Source organism: Ochotona princeps, chromosome 6 (genome assembly GCF_030435755.1).
Source record: "Ochotona princeps isolate mOchPri1 chromosome 6, mOchPri1.hap1, whole genome shotgun sequence".
Lineage (NCBI taxonomy): Eukaryota > Metazoa > Chordata > Mammalia > Lagomorpha > Ochotonidae > Ochotona > Ochotona princeps.
The window spans coordinates 15,338,543-15,359,499 of NC_080837.1; the positions used below are offsets into that span (position 1 = coordinate 15,338,543).

The 20,957-nt window shown below is 53.3% G+C and overlaps 1 protein-coding gene across 1 annotated transcript in view; it reads right to left on the minus strand.

Moving 5' to 3' along the window:
* Positions 1–8,300: 8,300 nt before the first annotated feature.
* SMAD6 (SMAD family member 6) overlaps positions 8,301–20,957 on the minus strand; it is a 69,173-nt gene continuing 56,516 nt past the window's right edge. The window contains exon 4 of the mRNA XM_036495590.2: positions 8,301–9,210. Within this exon, the coding sequence (XP_036351483.2) occupies positions 8,669–9,210 (542 nt within the window). The 3' untranslated portion in view covers positions 8,301–8,668. The remainder of the gene's footprint in view (positions 9,211–20,957) is intronic.

A 20,957-nucleotide genomic window follows, 5' to 3' on the forward strand; every position in this document is an offset into this window, starting at 1 on the left:
ATTCAGTGGGTTAAGCCACCACCTGTAATGCCAGCATCTTGTAAGAGTGCCAGTTTGAGTCTTGGCTGCTCTTCTTTCAACCCAGCAAACCGATTATGTGTCTATAATTTTTTTAAAGTTTCACTTTATTTATCTGTAAGGCCAAATGACAGAAAATGCAGTAGAAGACGGCCTGGCTACGTGGGCCTCTGCCACCTACATGGGAGATGCTGATGAAGTTCCAGGCTTCTGATTTCAACCTGACCCAGCCCTGGCTGTTGAGGCAACCTGGGGAGTGAACTAGCAGAAGGAAGATCCCCCCTCTCTCCCCCTCTGTCTCTGTCTTGCCCTTTCTTTCTGTAACTCTGCTTTTCAAATAAACAAATGTTGAAAAAACATATACCAGCCAATTCTTCATCTGTATTTTCTTTTGGGAGTTCATCTGCCTTAGAGATGATTTCCCAAGCAAGACAGAATTCCTTCAGCTTCCCTTGTTGCTGCCAAGTTCCACTGGAAAACCAAACCTAAGGCCCTTTCCTGTGATCTCTAATGGGCAATTTGGCATGGGGGCGGGGTGCATGGTTACCGTGCTGCCTGGCACTCTTGCATCCTGTATCCGAGTGCCTGTGTGCATGTCTAGATCCTGCTTCCAATTCCAGCTTCCTGTTAATGTGGCCCTGGGGGCAGCAGAGGACTGCTCAGGTGCTCCCCTGCCACCCATGGGGCAGACCTGAATTAGTTCTGGCTTCACCCTGATTCTGTCCCAGGTATAGGCATTTGGAAAATGAATGAGAAGATGGAAGATGTCTGTCTCTCTGACCTCTGACAAAAGAAAGGCTAGCTAGTGAGTATAGATTATTATTAAAAGGAATATATAAGGCTCAACACTGTATGGTGCAATGAGTAAAGACACTGCTTGGAATGCCAGCATGCCATGTCAATGTGCTGATTTGAGTTGCTTGCTCCCAATCCAGTTCCCTGCTAATGCACTGGAGAAGGCAGCAGAGCATGGCCCAAGCGCTTGGCTTCTGCCACCCACATGGGAGACCTGAATGTAGTGCTCCTGGAATTCCCTGGGCCCAGACCAGGTCATTGCAGGTGCTGCTGGGGAGAGAGGGCTGTACACCCAATGGATGACTCTCTCTCTCTCTCTCTGCCTTTCAACCAGGAACTCAACCTAGCTCTCTCACATAGATATAGGAACTCAAGCTCTGGGCCATCTTCTGCTGCTTTCCCAGACACACTAGCAGAGAGATTAGAAGCAGAACAGCCAGGACTCAAACTGATGCCCATATGGGCTACTCGTGTTGCAGGCTGTGGCCTTATTCAGTATGTCACAACGCTGGCCCCTCCCTCCACCTTCTACATAGGAGAAAACTGAGGCCTGAAGGAAATGTGTCAAATGCCGAAGTTCATATAGACTGGAAGACAGCGGAGCCCAAGTCAAACCTATGTCCATAGGCTTCTCTCCAAAGTTGGACCCTTCATCATCATGGTTGTCAGCTGCAGCAGCAGCTCAGGCATACAGCTGGATGGAGAAGCGAGGGAAGCCTCTTTCTCTCCGGGCGTGGCTTCCAAGGGCTCTCTGAACTTTGGGGCCCTGGGTCTCTTCTCTCTCTAGCCAAGGGAAATTCAAGAACAGCCCTCAAGTATTCAGGAGGCTTCTAGTGTCTCCTGAATACTTAGGAGCTTGGCCCCCTGGCCTAGAAACCAGCACAGAAGGCTTCCAATGACACCACCCCCTGCAAGGGGCAGGCTCACAAAGGTTCTCCCCCAGTGAAACTCCCAACTTCAGCCCCAGACAGACTGAGGATCCCTGAGCACACAGACTGGCGTCCATTTCAAGCCCCTACGTAGCTCAGAGCTTGTTGTGCAAACCTTGGCAGATACTCCCCATCGAGGACAGGGAGGTGCAGGTACCCTGGTTGTGGGCCTGGGTGAAATAACGTGGCTCCAGGGATTGGACCTCAGAGCCCTGGGCCCAGAGGGATGCGTGCTCAGGAAGCACCATCACACGGCTTTCTGGGGACCTGGTGTGACTGGACAGATGTTGACCTTGTGGTTGGGGCAGCATAGAACAGGGGATTCCTAAAGACCCACCATGGTTGATATCAGGAAGAGGAATGCAAACACCCTTCACTCCAATGTAGAAAAAGGAAGGTAAGAGGACTGGTATCACGACATAGTAGGCTAATCCCCCACCTGCAGTGCTGTCATTCCACAGAAGCACCAATTTGAGGTCTAGCTGCCTGCTTGTGGCCTGGGAAAGCAACAGAAGATGGCCCAGATCCTTCGGCCCCTGCACACACATTGGAGACCTGGAAGAAACTCTTGGCTCCTGGCTTCAGATCAGCCCAGTTTAGCCTTTTGTAGTCATGTGGGGAGTGAACCAGGAGATGGAATATCCATCTCTCTGTCTCTCCCTTTCTCTCTCTGTTTCTTACTTTCTCTCTGTAACTCTGAGGTTCAAGAAAAAAAAAAAGAAAGAAAAGAAAGAAAAGGCAAAGAAGAGTTAGGGAGCTGGGTGGGCCATCATTTGCGAAAGATGTGCCTGAAGCAGACTCGAACCAGGCACTCAGATATGAGCTGCCAGTGTCCCCAGGAGCGTCTTACCTGTTGTACCACACACCTGCCCCCAATCTTCTGGCTTAGCCCTATCACATTAAGGGGGCACTGAAACTTGGGGAGAGAGAAAACTCCCTCAGCCAGGTTTCAAAGTTCAGGCGGTGCTCAAAGCCCCTCCAAGGACCCACTCCCTGGCTCCCTGTGGCAGATTAGGAATTCTCACTCCTGCACCACCAGGAGGGTAGAGGAAGGCTGCTGGATTTGAGCCCCCACAACCCTGAGGGGGCCAAGGATGGGGGCAGGGTGTGTTCTTAGGGAGCCTGGAGGGAGGCACCAGCTGGGGGTTGTCATGGAGACACATGATACTAATAAACACACCCCCTCTGGATGCCTGTTTGGTCCTTTCAAGTTTATAAAACACACCCACAGCCATCACCTCTTGACCTTCACATTCCACAAACATCCAGGGAGCCTGTCCTCTGTGCCCGGCAGTGGGCTGGCTCGGTGCCAGGGGGGCGGGCAGGACAAGGGACATTTCTGGCTTCCAGGACCTTGCAAGAGTTGGGGGTGGGGAGTGGTGTGGTCAGAGCTTGGAGGGAGCAGACTGGGGGGATGGTTGAGTGGAGGGAAGAGCTTGGGTAAAGGCCCAACAAGGGGAGAGAAAGGGCGGGGATTGTTCAGCTTGACATGGGGCTGAGGCCGAAAGCTCTCAGGGCTTTCCAGGCCACTCTAAGAGGCAGCTGTCCCTCCTGTGGGTCCAAGGGGCCCATCACTCAAGGTGAAACATGGTGGGAGGGACAGGTGCTGTCCACGAGAGGCCCTGGTGACCCACGCCAGGGTCACGGCAGCAGACCAGGAACTGCACTTCCCAGCTGAGGACTTGGGCTCAAGCAGGGGCTTGCCCCAAGTGCCTGGCAGGTTAAGAGACCTGCATTTGAGGTCAGCCCCAAATCCAAACTCAACTCATCAGCTGTGGCTGCCTTCCAGGCCCTGGTACCATGGGCTCATCCTTGCTCAGCACTCAGTACTGCAGGCAGGGCTTCTCAGAACCCTTCAGATACCCCAGCAGGTGGATTCCATTACCACTACTACTGAAGACAACAGGAGACAGAGGGGCTGAGGCACTCACCCAAGGTCACACTGTGGGTAAGTAGCAGCATGAGGATTAGAATAAGGCAGCTACAGCCAGAGCCTTGAAGCCCCCAACAAGGGTAGGATGAGAGTTTGTGAGTCTGCTGCTGCCATTTCTATTTTATTTTTAAAGATCCTACTTGTTCATTTGAAAGTCAGAGTTACAGATACAGGCAGACAAAGAAGCAAAGAAACAAAGAAACAAAGAAAAAACATGGAAGGAAGGAAGAAGAAAAGGAAAAAAAAAGTAAGGGAAGCAGAGAGGAATTCAATTGGCTGGTTCACTTCCCAGATGGTCACAAAGGCCAGGGTTGGGCCAAGCCAAAGCCAGGAGCCAGGAGCTTCTTCCAGGTCTCCCATGCAAGTGCAGGGACCCAAATTCTTGGGCCACTTTCTGCTGCTTTCCCAGGTGCATTAGCAGGACCTGGATTAGAAAGGAAACAGCCATTACACAGTTACTGTACATCCCCTTAGATGAAAAGCCACAAAACAGAATCAACAACAGGAAGAAAAAAGAAACCAAAAATGCCATAAAGTTAAATAACATGCTCCTGAATGACTAATGTGTTGCTGAAGAAATGAAAAAGAAAATCAAGAACCTTCTTGAAGAAAATGATGCTACTGTAACATCTATGAATCAGTGAAGAATTTAATGACAAAGTGTTTTTGGAGACTATCATATCTAGTAGTATGTTATTTAACTTCATGGTGTTGCAAATTTCTATTCTTCCTGTTGTTGATTTTGTATTGTGGCTTTTCATTTAAGGGAATGTATAGCAACTGTGTAATGGAGACTATCATATCCAGATGTGAAGATACAATGCAGTATGCATCTGTACTTCCAGATCAAAGATGGACTCCAAAAGAAATTGCTAACTATATTTTGACAATAGGATGCTGGACTCTGCCATTTTCCATATCCACAATGATGGACTTATGACTGTTTATGAAGAACTATATTATACTACTACTAATAAGAGTAATAACATGAGGGAACTCAGTGGGGGCAGGGAGACTTGGGGAGGGGGGAAGGGAAATCCCAGGGCCTATGGATCTGTATCATAAAATGATAATAATAATAAAAAACTAAAAAATTAATAAGATAGAGGGGGAAAAAAGGAAGAGGGTATATAAAAAAAAGAAAGAAAGAAACAGCTGAAATAGGAAGCAGCCCTCCCTCATATGGGATGCTGACAGTCCAGGTGGTGACCATACCCACTATGCCACAATGCTGACCCCTCTGTTTTTTTCAATGTCAATTTATTTACTTATGAAAGACAGAGGAACAGAAACAGAAAGGTCTTTTATGTGTTGGCTCACTTCCCCATGTATTAATGACAGCCTGGGCTGGGCCAGGTCTATCCCATGGGTGACAGGGGCCCAAGCCCTTGAGTTGTTGTCCATTGCTGCCCAGGGCACTAGGCAGGAAGCTGGGATGGAGAGCAGAGCTGGGTCTTGAATTCAGGCGCTTGGATAAGAAAAGTAGGTACCACAAGCGCTGTCTTATCCACCAAACAGCTGCCCCTGTTCTTAGCATTCTAGATCACCCCCTCAATTCCCCCACTCCAACACACCCAGGGAGTAAGGCAGAGGCCAGACGAGATGGGGTGGGGTGTGGAAGGGAGAGGAGAGAACGCCCAAGAGATAAACCCACCTCTAACAGCCCCCCAGGTCAAATGAAGAAGTACAGGAATCCTCTGGCCGTGGACCATCTGAGCTCAAGTCCGGGGCCACTCCATTCCACTGATCTTGCTTCCGACGGCCCTCAGGGCCCAGGCCTCCACCACTGCACCACTCCCCACCCCATCACCGTCCCCAGAGCCTTGTTTAGCAAGCATCTATCTCCCTTGGGAGTGTGGGTCACAGATCGTGTTGTCTGGGGGAAGTCACCATCATTGCCCAGCACCAGGACGGAGTCAGCAGGGTGTGTGCTCCTGTCACCACTGGTGAACTGAGCAGCTACACCTGGCCCTGGGACTTGGGCATCCCTGTCTCCAACCCTAGCCTCAGTGGCAGGGGCCTCTGTCTTACTCCTTAAGCCCTCAGCTTTAGGTTAGGATGGGCTGGGGCTGGCACCAGGCACTCCCAGCAAGGTGGCTTTGGGGAGCATGGGGAAGGGTTTGATGTCTCTGTCCTGGCTTCCCAGCACATGGTGCTTCTGGCTTGCAAATAGGCCCATCGTGGCAACATCAGTCATTACCAGTATACATGGTCTGGCCTCTGAGACAGAGAGGGCTTGTCTTTCCCCCTGGTGAACTTACGGGAACAGCACGGATGCCAGCATGCATTGTCCATCAGTAAAGGACCTTACAGGCAATGCCAGCAGCAGAAGTCATTGCCCAAGGCTCAGGTCACCTGGAGGAGCGCCCCACTGCTCAGCAAGTAGTAGTACCATAGTAACTTGGGGGCACAGGGGACCCTCTTGTTGGCTCAGGCAGGAGTGAGTGGCAGTGTGAAGGGGTTGAATAGTCTGCTGGCCGTGAGAACCAGAAGATTCTCCTTCAAGAACCAATCCAGCTAGCAAGACCTGGGGGCAAGGGAAATTGTCTTTGGGTCTGTGTAGTGGGGAGGCAGGAAGCATGGGACCAAGCTTGAAGGCACTCTGCTCCGGGCCTCAGCTTCCTCATCTATAAAATGGGGTTACTGACCCCAGTCTCTGGCCCCCTGCTTACGAAACAGATTGGTCACTGACACACCTAGGGCGAGCAGCCTCTCTCTGGGGCCTGGAGTTTGTAGCCCCAGAGAGCCAGGGCAGCTTTGGGGCTCAGGGCAGCACTTCTGCCTGCAGCCCCTGGGATACCCGCTCCAGGCCTGTATGAAAGCCCAGTTCCTATCATCTCCATGACTTCCACTCAGAACCCTGCCCCTGCTTCCCTTTGGGGCTCCCTTCCTGGCCCTGGCCCATATTAAGTCACACCTGCTGTGTGTTGACAGCAGACCAGTGCTTCCCTCTCCCAATTTGCGCCCACCCCTGAAGAGGGCCCAGATACATGCCCAACTTACAGATGGGAACACTGAGGTTGAGCCTTCTATAGCTCTGCTGAGGGGCAGAGCTGGGATTTGAACTTAGGTAGCCTGGCTTCAGCGCATGTACATCTGCCCTCTCCTGTTTGCCTGGTCTCTGCCACCCCACTACCTGCCAGCCTGCCCTCTCATTTATCTGTGAGAAACAGGGCTCCAGCACAGAGTCCTGCTGATCCTGCCCCCAGAACTGGCTCCTGTGCTCCTGCCTGCTGGGCACCCTCCCTGACCCCATACCAAGGATAGAGTCCTCTATAGGCCCCAGTGAGTGACTTGAGGCAGAACCTGTGACTGCCAGGTTATACAGTCAGCCCACAGCTGGTATACAGGGACAGGATTAGTCTCTGGGCCACTTGGGGATGGCAATTTTCAGGGTGTGTTACTAAGAAGACGTGTTGGCCAGGAGTGTTGTCCCCTGTGTTCCTATCCTTGTACCGCCTCACCCACGGAGTCAACATGACTGACACAGAGAATGGCAGTACTAGTGATGGTGGCCACGCCCCAGGTATGGGGGGGACAGGGGATGGTGGCAGCATCACCTGTGAGCCCTCCTTTAGATCGCTTGCTGTAGGGCAGTCACGTCACCAAGTGGCCCAATGCAGAGGAACAGTGGTTTGTAGCCAGCAACCATGTGAGCAAACATGGGGCAGGTGCCCAGCCCCAGCCCCTGGCAAACAGCTTGACTGCAAGCTCCCAAAACGTAAGCCTTAGACGAAGCTGCTGTGGGGCTTGTGGGCACAGAAACCGTGGGAAGGTAAGCAGCAGCAGTTGTTTCCAGCTGCTGAGACTTGGGCTCACGGATGACTCAGTGACAGATAATACGCAGGACTTCTCAGAGCACTTGTGAGTATAAATCTCCAGAAGATATACAAGGTTACCATTTCCCTTTGGCCAAGTGGCCATTTTTTTTTAAACATCTTCTGGAAAAAACTCAAATCAAAAGACATGGTCCTGGATCCTGGTCCGACTGCTTAATGTTTACTTCTAACCTTGGTTTTGTCTTCTGCGCAAAAGGCAGGCATCCTTCTAGAAACTCAACATCTAAGCTGAACTATACAGCTCAGCAAATCATCCACACAGCCCCAGTGGAGCAGACCCTGAGCTGCTGCCGCTGGTGGGGTGGCCTGCCTGTCCCCACCACCCCCACCCCCAGGGCAGGTTGCTGAGTGAGGTAGGGTCGTTTCCCTCAGCATGGTGGGAAACAGAGCCCTCTTTGGTGCTCCTCTTGGAGCTGGAGGCCGGTCCCTGTGGCTCCTCCAGGCCAGAGCACGCGCCTCCCCCCAGCAGATTGGGCTGGCCTGTGTACTCTCCCTTCCCTCACCCCCATTCCTGTGTGGCTGGGTACCCCACAGCCACTAGGAGGAAGCAACAGCACCCTCTTGTCCAGTGATGTGCCCCTTAACCATTCTACTTTATGCAGTAAAAAAGAAAAGAAAAGAAACTAAAGGTTTCAGGGTGCCCTGATGGGTCACAAACCAGCTGAAAGCCTGCTCGCCCCTCTTTGTAAAAAGAAGACAGTTAAAAAAAAAAAAAAAAACACTACAATGCGAATACTTTATTATCAATGAGTGACTGCTATTAGTTGTTTTTTTTGGGGGGGGGGTGTCTGGGCATTAACATTTTAAAAACCGTAGATCAAACCGAGCTTTTTCCACCCAGTTTTGATGTTATTTTCTTTAAAAAAAAAAAAAAGAGGAAGGAGAAGAAAGAAAATATATCTGTATTCAAAGAATTATAAGCCAAAGTGCGTCTTTCTTGTTTTGTCCATATACACACATTGCACCATACATAAATAATTACATTGTAAAAATGACTCCATAATTACAAGTATAATATATATATTTCCATATAATATATAAAACTTTATATTAAATCTAGGTAGATGATATTTGGGGCCGGGGTTGGGGCAGGGGTGGTTTTCGTCCGTGGGGGAGGGGAGAGCACTGCGTCTCTGGGCCTAGGGTGGCCGCCGCTATCTGTGGTTGTTGAGGAGGATCTCCAGCCAGCAAGGGCAAGAAGTGATGAACTGCCGCGAGTAGCAGGGCCCCCAGCCCTTGGCGAAGCTGATGCGCACACTGTTGGGGTCGTAGGGGCCGTCGGCGGCATCGGGCTCAGTGGCGTGCTGCAGCAGGCCTGAGCGCTCGAAGTCGAACACCTTGATGGAGTAGCCGGGCGGCACCTTGCGCACGACCAAGGCACGGCCGCCGGGCGCCTCCAGCGTCGGGGAGTTGACGAAGATGGGGTGCTCGCCGCGGTTGTACGCCCACACGCCATCCGGCTCCTTGCTCAGCACGATGCCGAAGCCGATCTTGCTGCGTGTGCGCCGCACCGACTCGCTGCGCGGCTCCAGGTTGAGCTGGCCCAGGCAGAAGCCGCTGCCCTGAGGTAGGTCGTAGAAGATGCTCACCGCCTGGTCGTGCACGGCGTAGAGGCGGCCCACGCGCGTGCGGTGCTCCCAGTACGCTACGCTGCACCAGTGGCTCGGCTTGGTGGCGTCCGGAGACATGCTGGCGTCTGTGGGACAAACACAGGGCAGGGGCGGGTTACTGGGGTGGCAGGCGGGCCTGTTGGGGCGGGGGAGGAGAGCGGGGGTCTCCAAGCACAGTAGGACCTGTCGTTCCCATATATGCAGCCTCAGGAGAGAACCTATACATAATGATGCCAGGTGGTGTCATGTTCTGTGGATGTGCCAGCCTGAACCACACACAGACCGTCAGCTGGTGCCACAGACACAATGCACAGGAGCTAGCATTTGGCTCAGCAGCTGAGATGCCCACATCTGGGCTGCGTGTGCCAGCAGGCCCCGGGGGGGGGGGCAGGAGGCAACAAGGTGAAGACTCCAGCAGTGGGGTATCTGCTACTCCTCAGGCAAGACCCAAACTGAGTTCTCAGCTCCAGGCTTTGATCTGACCCAGCCAGGTCCTGCGCAGGCCTTTGGGGAGTAAACCAGCAGATGGGAGCTCTTTCTACACCATGCTCCTTAGTGTGCACACACGGGACTCACTTTTTGGGCAGACCACCTGTTCCCCACCCCAGGCCAGCAAGGGGCACAGCCAGGACAAGAACGTCATCTGCCCACATCCAGCCTGCACAGAGCAGGACTGCTCCGCATAAATCCCCACGGGGAGGAGACTCAAGCATGGCAAGGGGTGGGACTAGGAGCGTCACCACCACCCCTCCCCCACTCCCTATCCTGTCTACTCGCCAGCCTGGAGCTGTGGGGTTCCTGGTTGCACCGCACATGCATGCACTCACGCGGTAGCCATCTGGGTACCCCAGAGGAGCTGGGCTGGGATGTGTGCTGCTGTTCCCGGGCCTCCCCACTTTGCACAGCCAAGCAGTAGCCTAGACGGTACTGAAACGCCTCCCCACCACACCTTCAGTGCCATCTGTGCATCGTCTGGAAGATCTAACAGTTTTCTGAGCCCAAAACTAAGCACAATCGAGGGGCAGGGGCAGGAGTCCATCTCACAGGGCAGCCGCCTGCTCCCTGCTGTCGGGCACGACCAGCTTCTCGTATCCTGAAGCCTCCTGCCATCATCTCTGCTTTGAGCTTGCAGCTCTGGGGCAGTGGGCAGGCACTGAGGGGACGTGACTTGCACGCCTGCTTCCATGTAGTCCCCTGGCTGGGGTCCAGGCGCAGGGCAAAATTTTGCCCTGGAGGCCTGGGCAGAACAATGCAAAGCAAAAGCTCCATAGAGAGACCAGTCCATGCCCAACCAAACCCAAGAGGGACAACACAGCTTCACCTGGGAGCCCAGGTAAGACCAGATCTGTCTTGGTTCCAGATGAATGGGTGACAGGGCCCTCTGACAGCCTAGTACACACCAGGAGGCTTGTCTGGCCACTCAGCATGGACTGACTATCTGCCTATGGGCCTCCTCTGAGCTGCCGCTCCTCTGTGACCCTGGGCAGGGCCTCTTGCCCTCTGCCTAGCATGGAGGTTCCAGTCCCAGTCCCCTAGGTCTGCAGGGGAAATCCAAGTCCAGACAGCCTAGAACTTGGGATACTTTGCCTCACTGTCTCTATCTTAGCCTCTCTGGGTGCCAGCTGATGGTTGAGTTGGGAGAGAAAAAAAGACACCCTGCCACCTGACTTTGACTGACAGGCCACCTCCCACGGTAGGCGATCAGGCTGTTGGCACTGGGCCAGTCACTGCCCCTCTCTGTACCCATCCATCTGGTGCAGGCACAGAGGCTCCCCAAAGCTGAGTAAGCAGCGTTCATAGAACTCCCAGATGGATCCTTGGCCAAGCTGCTGCCTACATCTTGGGGAATGGGCAAGTCCCTCCCCTTTTTCCAGTCTGGCTAAGTCTCCCTCATTCCAGGAGAGAGACTGCCACCTTTGGGAAGCCCACCCTGCCCACCTCTCTCTCCTGGGGCTCCTTCCTTGGCCTGAAGAGTCCCCATGCTGCAGCCCAGTGCTTTCCTATGGGACTGCACAGTGGCCTGCAAAGCTCTTGCCCAAAGCTGCAGCAGAACACAGCAGCTCCACGGGGATCCCGCCCAATAAGCACACTGCTGGTTGGAGGTCCTAGGTCTGAATTTGAGCCAGACAGTGCCCAGGGCACCTCACACGCTGGGCTTCCACACACCAAGGCACTTCTAAAAGGGGCGCTGGGTCACAGTGGGGTTACCACTGTAGCCTTTTCTCATACACTCTTCTGCCCTAAGTTTCTTTCATTGTGGACCAAAGCAAACTTTCAGAAACCACTACTGAGTCCAGTGGCTTGCTGTGTGGCTTGGGGAAGGTACCCCTGGGGGTGCAGAGTGACCTGTCCAGGGAAGCCTGGCAGCCCTGACAGAGCTGGGATCAGACCTTGAGACCCCAGAATGTTCTTTTCATCCTTGTCCACAGCAAGACAGACCCACAGCCTGACCAGCGGTATAGCTGTGGACAAACTGCTGAGTGTCCCCAAGCCCCTTATCCCTACCATCAAATGACACTGCTGAGTGGCTCTGCATATGGCCCATTCCTGCCTTTTCCAGAAACCCAAGCAAGGAATCAACTGAACACAGAAAAATCCACTGTGTCGTAGTCAGTTCCAGCACTGTCTTTACTGGAGGGGGCTGGGCTAGGGTGGGGTAATGGCCCAGGGGTCAGCATCGCAGAGGAGTTCATAGGGATGATGGGTGACAGGACCCTTTACAAATGCTAAAATACCTTACAGGTGCTCAGCATTTGCACTGAGTCTAGGACCTACCATGAAAGGAGTACTTGATACATAACGAAATTAAACAACTGAAAGACCAGAGCAAAGACGAGCTGGGCTGTAGCTGGTGGTGCTTGTTCGCATGTGCACGTGTGCACTCGGGTTTCACGTGGTACGTGTGGCACCAGCCTCCATAGTCTTCGCTGCCCAGCGAGCATGAAGGCAGAAGCTCCAAAACCCACAGCCCCTTCCCCTGTACCCCTTACAGCCGCCCTTCTTCCCCCCACCTCCTGATCGGGCCTCGCGTCTGCAGCCTGGCTGCCACTTAGGGTACAAGGGGACAGTGTCTTGCAGAGGGATCTTTTTTCTCCTCGTGGCTCCAAGGCTGTGGCCCGCCATCTCCCACAGCCATCAGCCTAATTAGGACCTGGTTCTTTAATTGCAAATAAATCCTGGGGAGTCAGACCCGAGTGAACAACATCAAAGATGACCGAGCTCTGACCGAAACTCCCCGCTCACTGCCCCCTGCTCCAGGCCTGGCCTGCTTCCCAGCCAGACTCTGGGTCCCGCTGGGAGGGCTGGGGCAGAGGAAGGAGGAGCAGGGCTGGGTCCAGCCGGCATGGACATGGACAGCAATGCTAGCCTGGGAGTCAGGGATCCTGCCTCCCTAGTTCCCTCCCTCAGGCCCTCTCACTCTATCCTCTGGCCCTCACCTTCCCCTCTGAACAGTGCAGTCAGTACTCTGCCTTGCTCTGAATCTATGATCTGGCACCTAATTTGGGAACATTCAGACACCCTGTAATACCACCCAATGCCAGAAACAGACTCAGCATCAGCTGGATTACTACTTGCCAAAGAACAAGTCACTGACCCAGGCAACAAGGGTGGCTTGCAGGTGCATACTGCTGTGGGGCAGGAGCCAGGCAGAGAAAATGACACATACCGTGTTTCCATTGCTAGGAGGCCAGCCAGCTCACCAGCGACAGGAATCAGGTGAGGAACCCCCCCAGGGAACAGGAAGAATGGGAAGGGGCTTGGGGAATTAGCCGCAGTAACAGGATGTTCAAAATCTCGATTGCAAAGCCAGAACCTCAGGCTTACTTATGTATGCTGTCCACAATCTCCATGCACAGGCTGAGCATTTCCTCCTTGTAGTTTCCAGAAGATTTTAAAAAAGCCAATGCCAGGTGCCCCACAGGCAGCATCCCCCTTGTCCCAGTGGCTGTCCTGCACAGCCTCAGTAGGGCTCTGTGTTGGTCCACGAGGACAGGTCTGGTTACCTCCTGGTGGCTCCCACATTCCTGCCACCAGAGGGTGGTGGCTGCCCGTGCTGGGCAGGAGGCAAGGGGCTGGACAATGGGCCTCCCGTGCACAGGGGCCAGTCCCTGGAATGGCTGGCATTCCTTTCTCTTGGCCTCCCTGCCCTGCCAGGGTGCCTGGAGCCCAATGTGTAAGTGTGTGTGTTTGTGTGTTGCTGGGACAGCCTGGGGGCCTGCTACATTCTGGGAGAGGTGAGGAAAGGTTGAAAGCCCAAACAAAAACCTTAGCAGCCTTCCTTCCAGAACAAAGGGTGGTGAGGTTGCTGCGTGCTCCCCATGGGCCGCGTGCCCCAGAGCTCAGTGCACACACTGAGGCTTGCATCCCTCCTGTGCTGTCTTATCCTTTGGGCCAAGCTGCCTGGCTGTGGCCAGCCCACGAAGGAACCAGAAATGTGTCTTGAACTTGGGAGGTGTATAGCATTCACAGGGGGCCCAACCTCCTTCCATGTTCCAAGTCTTGGCTGCAGCCACCTACCCGCCTCTCTGGGACTGGAGCACAAGGACCCGCATACTCACATCAACAGGCAGACAGGGTCCAGACCTCACAGGGAGGTGGGAAAGGGGGCACCTGTAGGAGGGGGTGGGTCCTTTATAGGCCTGGGGGACCAGGCCCGAGAGGAGCCAGAGCCCAGCCTTTTCCAAGCCCCTCTGCACTGGGGCCTCCTGTCCACCTCCTGTCCCATGTCAAGCCTGTGGCTTCAAGTTCCCATCCAGCTAGCAGCTTTTCATCTGTGGCTCCCAGGCCTGGGAGTAATTACCTGGCCCTGCATCTGGTTAACCTAACACCCCTTTTAAAGCCTTGTTTGCCCATTAGATAAGTAGTTTTTGTTATCAAACGTAGAGGGAAAAAGGCGTTTCCACTTAACCCTGCTTTGTCATTTGCTGCACGGGGAGAGAGAGACCAGAGATGCCGCATTTAATTAGGGGACTTTCTCCCCGCTTCCTTAAGGGAGGGGGAGGAACAGTCCTCTATCCACTGGACTGCAGCAGTAAAAGCAGAGAAGGAATGTGCACAGGGCCATGTTAATGGCCAACGGCTTAGAGTGAGCCTCTGCTGAACTCTTTCCAAAAGCTGGGCCCAGCTGACAGGAGTTTCCTCTTCTTCACTCCCCCGACCCCTTCACACCCCCCACCTCGGCTCCAGCACCTCTGGCTCCTGCAGGAAGCCCGGCTTCCAAGAGGAAGTTCCTAATCGGTCATTACATCACGGGCGGTCTGGCCACCACCTCCTTGGCTGCTGCCGCGGCTGCCTGTGCAGGGCCCACCTCAGGGACTCCATCTCGGCTGCTGCCATGGGTTGGTGGGGGACGTAAGGGGAGCCCAGGACTGTGCTGGCCACCACCCCCTCCTGAGTCACTCAGCCATTCTCTGCGGAGCTGACTCCTGAGACAAGGGAGTGTGTCTGTGTGTGGGCGGGGGGTGAGGGAGCGGGGGGTGGTAGCAGCGATAATGACAGCAAGATCTCCAAGAGGGAGGCTGCACAGCAACATTGGATCTATGTGGCCAGGGTGCAAAAAGCAGAGGCCCCGAGAGGTGAACTGACTTGCCCAGGTCACCCTAGAAAATGAGCAGCTCGGCTGGGCAAGGGAATCTCAAGCAGTCAAGAAAGCTGCCTGCTTGGGAACCCCCAGTTCTGCCACCCTCAGGCTGTGAAATCTGAGGCAATTTCATGTCTCTGGACCTCAGTTTGTTAATCTGCAAAATGGGGGGAGGGTGCAACCAGAGGCTACTTCCTCAGGGTGTTGGGATTAACTACAAATGTGTCATGCCAAGTAGTGCTAAAGATAAGCACTCCATAAGCTAACAATGGTTACTATTCCCCATATGATTATGACTACACAGCCAGTCTTATCTCTTATATATTATTTGTCTAAATAATAATAGATTGACTTAGCCTATATAGTTCATTAGGTAATAACATCTATGAAGATAAGATTTGTCAATGGAATAGAAAGAATCAAAGGAAAATGATAAAAGTGGTAATAATGCCAAGAGCTACCAAAAAAAGTCCATGAAAAAGTAAAAGGTAAGTTTATTTTGGTGCCCCCCCTCAAAAGGTGAAATAATTGTGTCATGATATGTCTTTTCCATGAACTTTCTGAAGCGCCTGCATAACCAGCCAACCCTGAACAAATCTGACCAAACGCCAGGCAGAGCATGAAGCAGTTCCGAAAGTACTAGGTTGACATTCCGCCCCATGCCGTCACTCAGCTCTGTGTTAAGATAAGAAAATGAGGCCTGCAGGTCAGGGAGCATGCCCAATGCAGGCAGCTGGGAGTGTGGCACAGCAGGACTCCCAGGATCCAGCTGAGACAGGGCATCCTTAGCACTGTTCCCATGATGCAGTCTCCGGGCTATGAGATTTCAGAGGACTGCACTGTAGTGGTACAGGGACAGCCATGTCCATGCCAAGCTGCCCTGGGGGAGCTCTGTGAAGGCCAGCCATTATGGGTGGGCACTGTGGCCCAGTGGGTTGAGAGGCTGCCTGCAATGCCAGCATCCCACATAGGCGCTGGTTCAAGTCCTGCCTGTTTTGCTTCCAATCTAGCTCCCTTGCGCATGTACCTGAGAAAGCAGCAAAGAATGGCCCAAATGCTTGGCCCCCTGCACCCACGTGGCAGACCTTGGAAGAAGCTCTCGGCACCTGTCTCAGAGACCTGGCCCAGTGCTGATTACTGTGCACATCTCAGGCAGTGAACTGGAGTATGGAAGATCTGTCTCTCTTTGCGTCTCCCACTCTCTCTGTATCTCTGACTTCCCCAATTAGTAAATAAGTGTTTAAAAAATGCGGGGCATTAAAAGGGGCCCTCGTATACAGCACTGTTGGCCCAACTGCCCTACCATGTGCTATCCACCTTCCTTGGCAGGCCATGGGGTATTTTAAACATCACCTTCTATATCCTCCAATGTGGCCCTGCACACACATGCCCTGCTTGGATCTTAACCATACAGTCTGTCTCACATTCAAATATTCCACTCCCTCCAAACCAAAAAGCAAGTGTTTTCTAGCTGTGCTGCAGTAGCAAACACTGGTCTTAGCAGAGGGCTGCCTAGCCTGAAGGTTGGCAGGCGCCTGGTGCCCCATGTTCTTCCTTCACAGTCCACATTATAATCCTACAGGTCCTGGAGGTACAAGCACCCCTATTCTCACGTAGGTCAGACAGGCGACACAGCGCGGCGGGGCAATCCAGCCAGCCAGCCAGGCCCTGCACCCACCCTCTCTGTTCTTCCGGGTCCTCCCCAGCCTTCCCACTGTGGACTTGAGCAGCCCCAGGGGTTAGGCTCTCACAGGCAGCAGCCACTTGGCTGGGCTGCAGGCGCCTTCTCCAGGGAGCAGTCTGCCTGGCCCTGTAGAAAGGCCCTTCTCTCAGCCTCGGCGCCTGACCCTAGCCCGCCCGGCTGCTCTGTCTGGCCTGGGCCAAAGCGGCGGCCTGGGTTGACACGGGTAAGGTTTCTGTTCTTTCATCTCGCACAGCAGTCAAACAAATCCTGAAACGATGTACTCTTGCCTTGCAACCCTCACACAAAGCAAGCTTCTGCTCGAGGCCCTGAGACACTGGCGTGCTCAGTGGCTAGACCCCGCCCAGCCCCATGCTGTGGGGCAGACAGAGCAATGGGTCCCACAGGCCCTGCTTCCACCACCGTCTCTACCTGTCCTCCCCTTGCAGTCCCCAGCAACCACTCATCAATGGCTATACCTACCTGGGAATTCAATCTGGGTCTCCTACGTGAATGGGAGGGACATAAAGACTTGAGCCATCCCCATGGATTATGCATTAAGCTACAATCTGAAGTCGAGCTGGGACTGGGAGCCAGGCACTCTGACATGACTGACGCCAAGTTGCACCTTAACTACGATGCCAGAGGCCCATCCCCAGGGAGTCCCCTATATTCGAAGAGCTGCCAGACAGCAGGTGTCAGAGCTCTGTCCTCCATCTCACTGTCCCACACACTGTCCTCCCAAAGGAGACCTGGTCACTTCAGCCTGCAAAGGACCACCTAGGAACCAAGGCCCCAGGGACACTAAGAACGCAGTGAGCCCAAGTTGCTGTCCTCGGAAGGCAGGGGGCGCCCAGGTACCAAGGGTCTGGGAGGGGAGGGAGAGAAGCTGGAGATAGGCAACTTATAAAACCAGCCCAGTTTGGAGCAGGAACTAGAGTCTGCAACAAAAGGCTCTGAACTTTGCTCCCATTCCAAGTCTTCTTTTGTTTTCCCACCAAGTCAGAGCTGGAGTATGTTTGTTTGTTTTCCTACTCAGAGGCCACCTGTGGTGGGAAAGCTTTGCTTGCAATGCTGCCCCCTGGAAGGACACCTGTGCCCTGATGAATGACCTTTGGGGCTCAACAATCTTCCTGGCCTGGGGGGTCTGCCACCACCTATGACATCCAGAAACCACACTCATTGCTGGTCTTCCTGGTTGTGCCAAAGTCTCAGGTGGAACTGCCCAAGTTTGTGCACTGACCCCGACCTGACTTCCCTGATGAATCTGAGACCAAAAGAGAACAAAATCAGCCCTTTGGGGGTTCAGATGGGGACAGCCCGGGTACACATCAGAGGTGCACGGGTGCTGGCTGGCAGCAGGCAGCAGCATGGTTCAAGGGAAGCCTATGTCTGAGCACATTCTACCCCTGCAGGCTCCCACAGCTGGCCAAGTTCAGGGCACCTGTACTTTTCCTTGTATTTCCTGAATACAATTTGAGCTTCACTGATAAATCTCCTGCCTCAGACTTCTGGCTGGACCCAATGGAAAAAACCATGAAAGCAGAGGTCCTCAAAATCTTGACCTGTTTGCCATCTGCCATTTAGGATCATCTAGCTCCCCAGGCTTTTGGTCAGCCTGCTTGTGATCCTAGACCATCCCCTCCTTCCTGAGACCACAGCTGGCAGAGAGGTGAAGTAGCAGGAATTCTAATCCATGTGTCACTTTGGGCAGGTGAGTTCACCTGAATGTCAGGGATAAGCACATCACTGGGCAGCCCAGTGTAAAGTGGCCATGGAAGGACCCTGTGCTGCCAAAACAAGAATCTCAGAGCAGGGTGAGAACGGCCCTTGAGTCAACCAAATCCAGTATACTCTTGCCACCCCCGTGCCCAGAAGAAAAGCTGTAAGGTGTGCCGAAGATTAGGCCCCAGTGAAGGACAGGTCACAGACAAGACCTACAGAGCTGTCTGTGAAGCAGCAGAACCCAAACTCACAAAGCCTGCCAAGCGGGGCAAGGCGGCACCCAGAGGGGAGAAGGGAATGGCAGATGCCAGCCAGGATGGGAGAGGCCCACGCACACCCAGCACGGGAAGCTCACAGGGGTTAAAGCTGCCAGGCGTGTGCGTGCTGGATAAATGTGTACTTCTGGTACCTGCACAGTGTGAAGTACTGCTTCGAATCAAATTTTATAAAAATGCAGACCTTGGTTTTACTTTTTCTCTGCTTTTTTAAAGCTGGAAGCCTCTACCCCCTCCACACTCCCCACACACACATTGGGAATCTCAAGACAGTAATTGCACCCACCCACCACTTACACCATAAAGCCAATCCTGCCAAGAATGGGGGTTCTCTAGAGCAGTCCCTGGCTTGGGGGGATCAGGGAGAGGGTTTCAAGAAGGGCCTAGCAACAGCTGTCTGGCACTTGATGACTCAGTTTCCTCACTGTCTCCTACCATTTGTCAGAATCTTGTTTCCCCATCCAGACCCCTAGGGTCACGCCCTCTGCAAGGAGGATGAGACATGTCTCTCCACCCTGCTCACCTGGGAGCAGGTTGGCCTGGGATGCTGCGGATCTCATCTCTACCTACCAAGGCCTGGCACCGTGCAGCCTTACGAGGGTGCTCTCAGGGATGGCTGTGGAGTGGAATTTTACATTCAAGGACTGGTAGAGCTCTTGGGACATCAGTTGGCCTCCCCGGCCCATTGAAAAGGGATGACACTGTCCCCATTTAGCAGGTGATAACGGCTGGCGCCCAGGGGCCAGGACATTTAGACAGCAGGGAGGAGCACTGTATTTCTGTGCCTATCCCTATGACATGGTGGCCTGGGCGGGCAATGGGGTGCTCACAGGGTCCTAAACATAAGGTGGGCTGCAATGGTATGGAAAAAAAAAATCACCTGAAGTCCCTAGTCACTGCGCGTGGCAGTGGCCGTGGATGGACTCTTGCTGTTAAGTCTGTGAGGGGAATGGGAAGACAGAATACAGCTTTGAATGCAAGAGCCAGAGGGGGTGGGGGTGCCAGACTACTAACCTCAAACCTCTCAGAAATTAGCCTCATCTAACACCAACCTGTTGCTCCTGACCCACAACAAAGAATCTGTGTCTTTGTAAGGTTCCAACAAGCCTACCTTGTGACCTTGACAGGTCAAATACACCTGCCTTGATTCATACTAATAATGCAGTATGAGATAAATAGCTCCCTCTGACTAAAAAATAAATAAATGAAGTTATAGTACCGGAGGTGGGGCATTCAATTTTAGCAAAATTCTCCTGTTAAAACCTTTCCTCTGAAACACCCTTCTGGACTACAAGGCTACACACACACACACACACACCATGCTGGACTTTTCTCTAAGCAACAGTTGCTTTGACCATTCCTGCACATTCCTGGGACAAACAGGAGCTATCTTATAAAAAGCCAGAAGCTAATATTGACGAGAGGTCATTAATCCTTCATTAATCCAATGAAATGCTGGTATCTACTGTAGAGAAAGCAGTAACATGAGATTTAAACATTCCCTACAAAAATGGGGCCGAGTGACCCCAGGGCTTGGCACACACTGCTCCCGGCTCTACCATGGTCTGTATGACAGGCTAAAGCTGTTTTGTGGGTTGTGCATGTCCAAGCCACCTGCAAAGAGCTGGCTAGCCTGGTGTGGGGTGTGAGGTGAAACGGAGGGAAGCAGTCTGCTAAGAGATGCCAGAAACCATGCCTCAACTCTAAGTTCAAGGCAGAAGGAGACCAAGCCCCATAGCCACAGTCCCGAGGGCTCACACTACCAAACAGTTTTTACCACCACCCGTCCCTACCCCGACAGTGAGGTGCCAGGTTGCCCAGTTCTCCAAGCCTATTCCTGTATAAAGGCCATAAGGTCAAGGACAGAGCAACCTGAAGAACAGCCTTCTGCCACACCGGCTGGGGGCGGTGACACCTGAGAGTCTTGTCTTACAGGAATTCTTCCCTTATGTCTGGATGCACGCCATGTGACCCAAGCCAGAGCAACAATACCAGGAGGGCAGTGTCCCCAGGGTTATCTTTGCTCTTGGAGTGCCAAGGCTGACTTTCAACTCCGAGGGGTGTCTGCCTTGCTGCCCTGCTGTCCAGGACCCAGTTTCTCATCTTCAACTTCTCCTTGGAAAGACAGGAGACCAAGGGAGATGTTCAGGTTGAACCCCACAGATGGCAACGCCTCAAAGCCTTCTAGAACTACATCCCACTCTGTGTGCACTCATGGAAGCAGGGGAACTGGTGCCTTTCCTGAGACACAGGGAAGCCAGAAGGGGATCCTGGGGACTTGATCCTAGCAGGTAGCCAGCACATGGCATGTGTGAGCCCAGCAAGACAAGTGCAGGACTGGCTGGCCGCAGCGGGCACCCTTGGTCTTAGCTGGGTGGCTGCTGAGATCTCATTTGCAGTCATCCCATGGACACCCACTAAGCACCCATTGTTCCGTGTAGCCCATCTCATTCTTAAGAGGAACTGGGGGCTCACAGAGACCCAGCCCCTGCCCGAGATCACACAGCCCAAGCATCTGCACTTGAACCCAGAGCAGCCACACTCAGCAGTCACACCTCCTCCCAGAGTGTG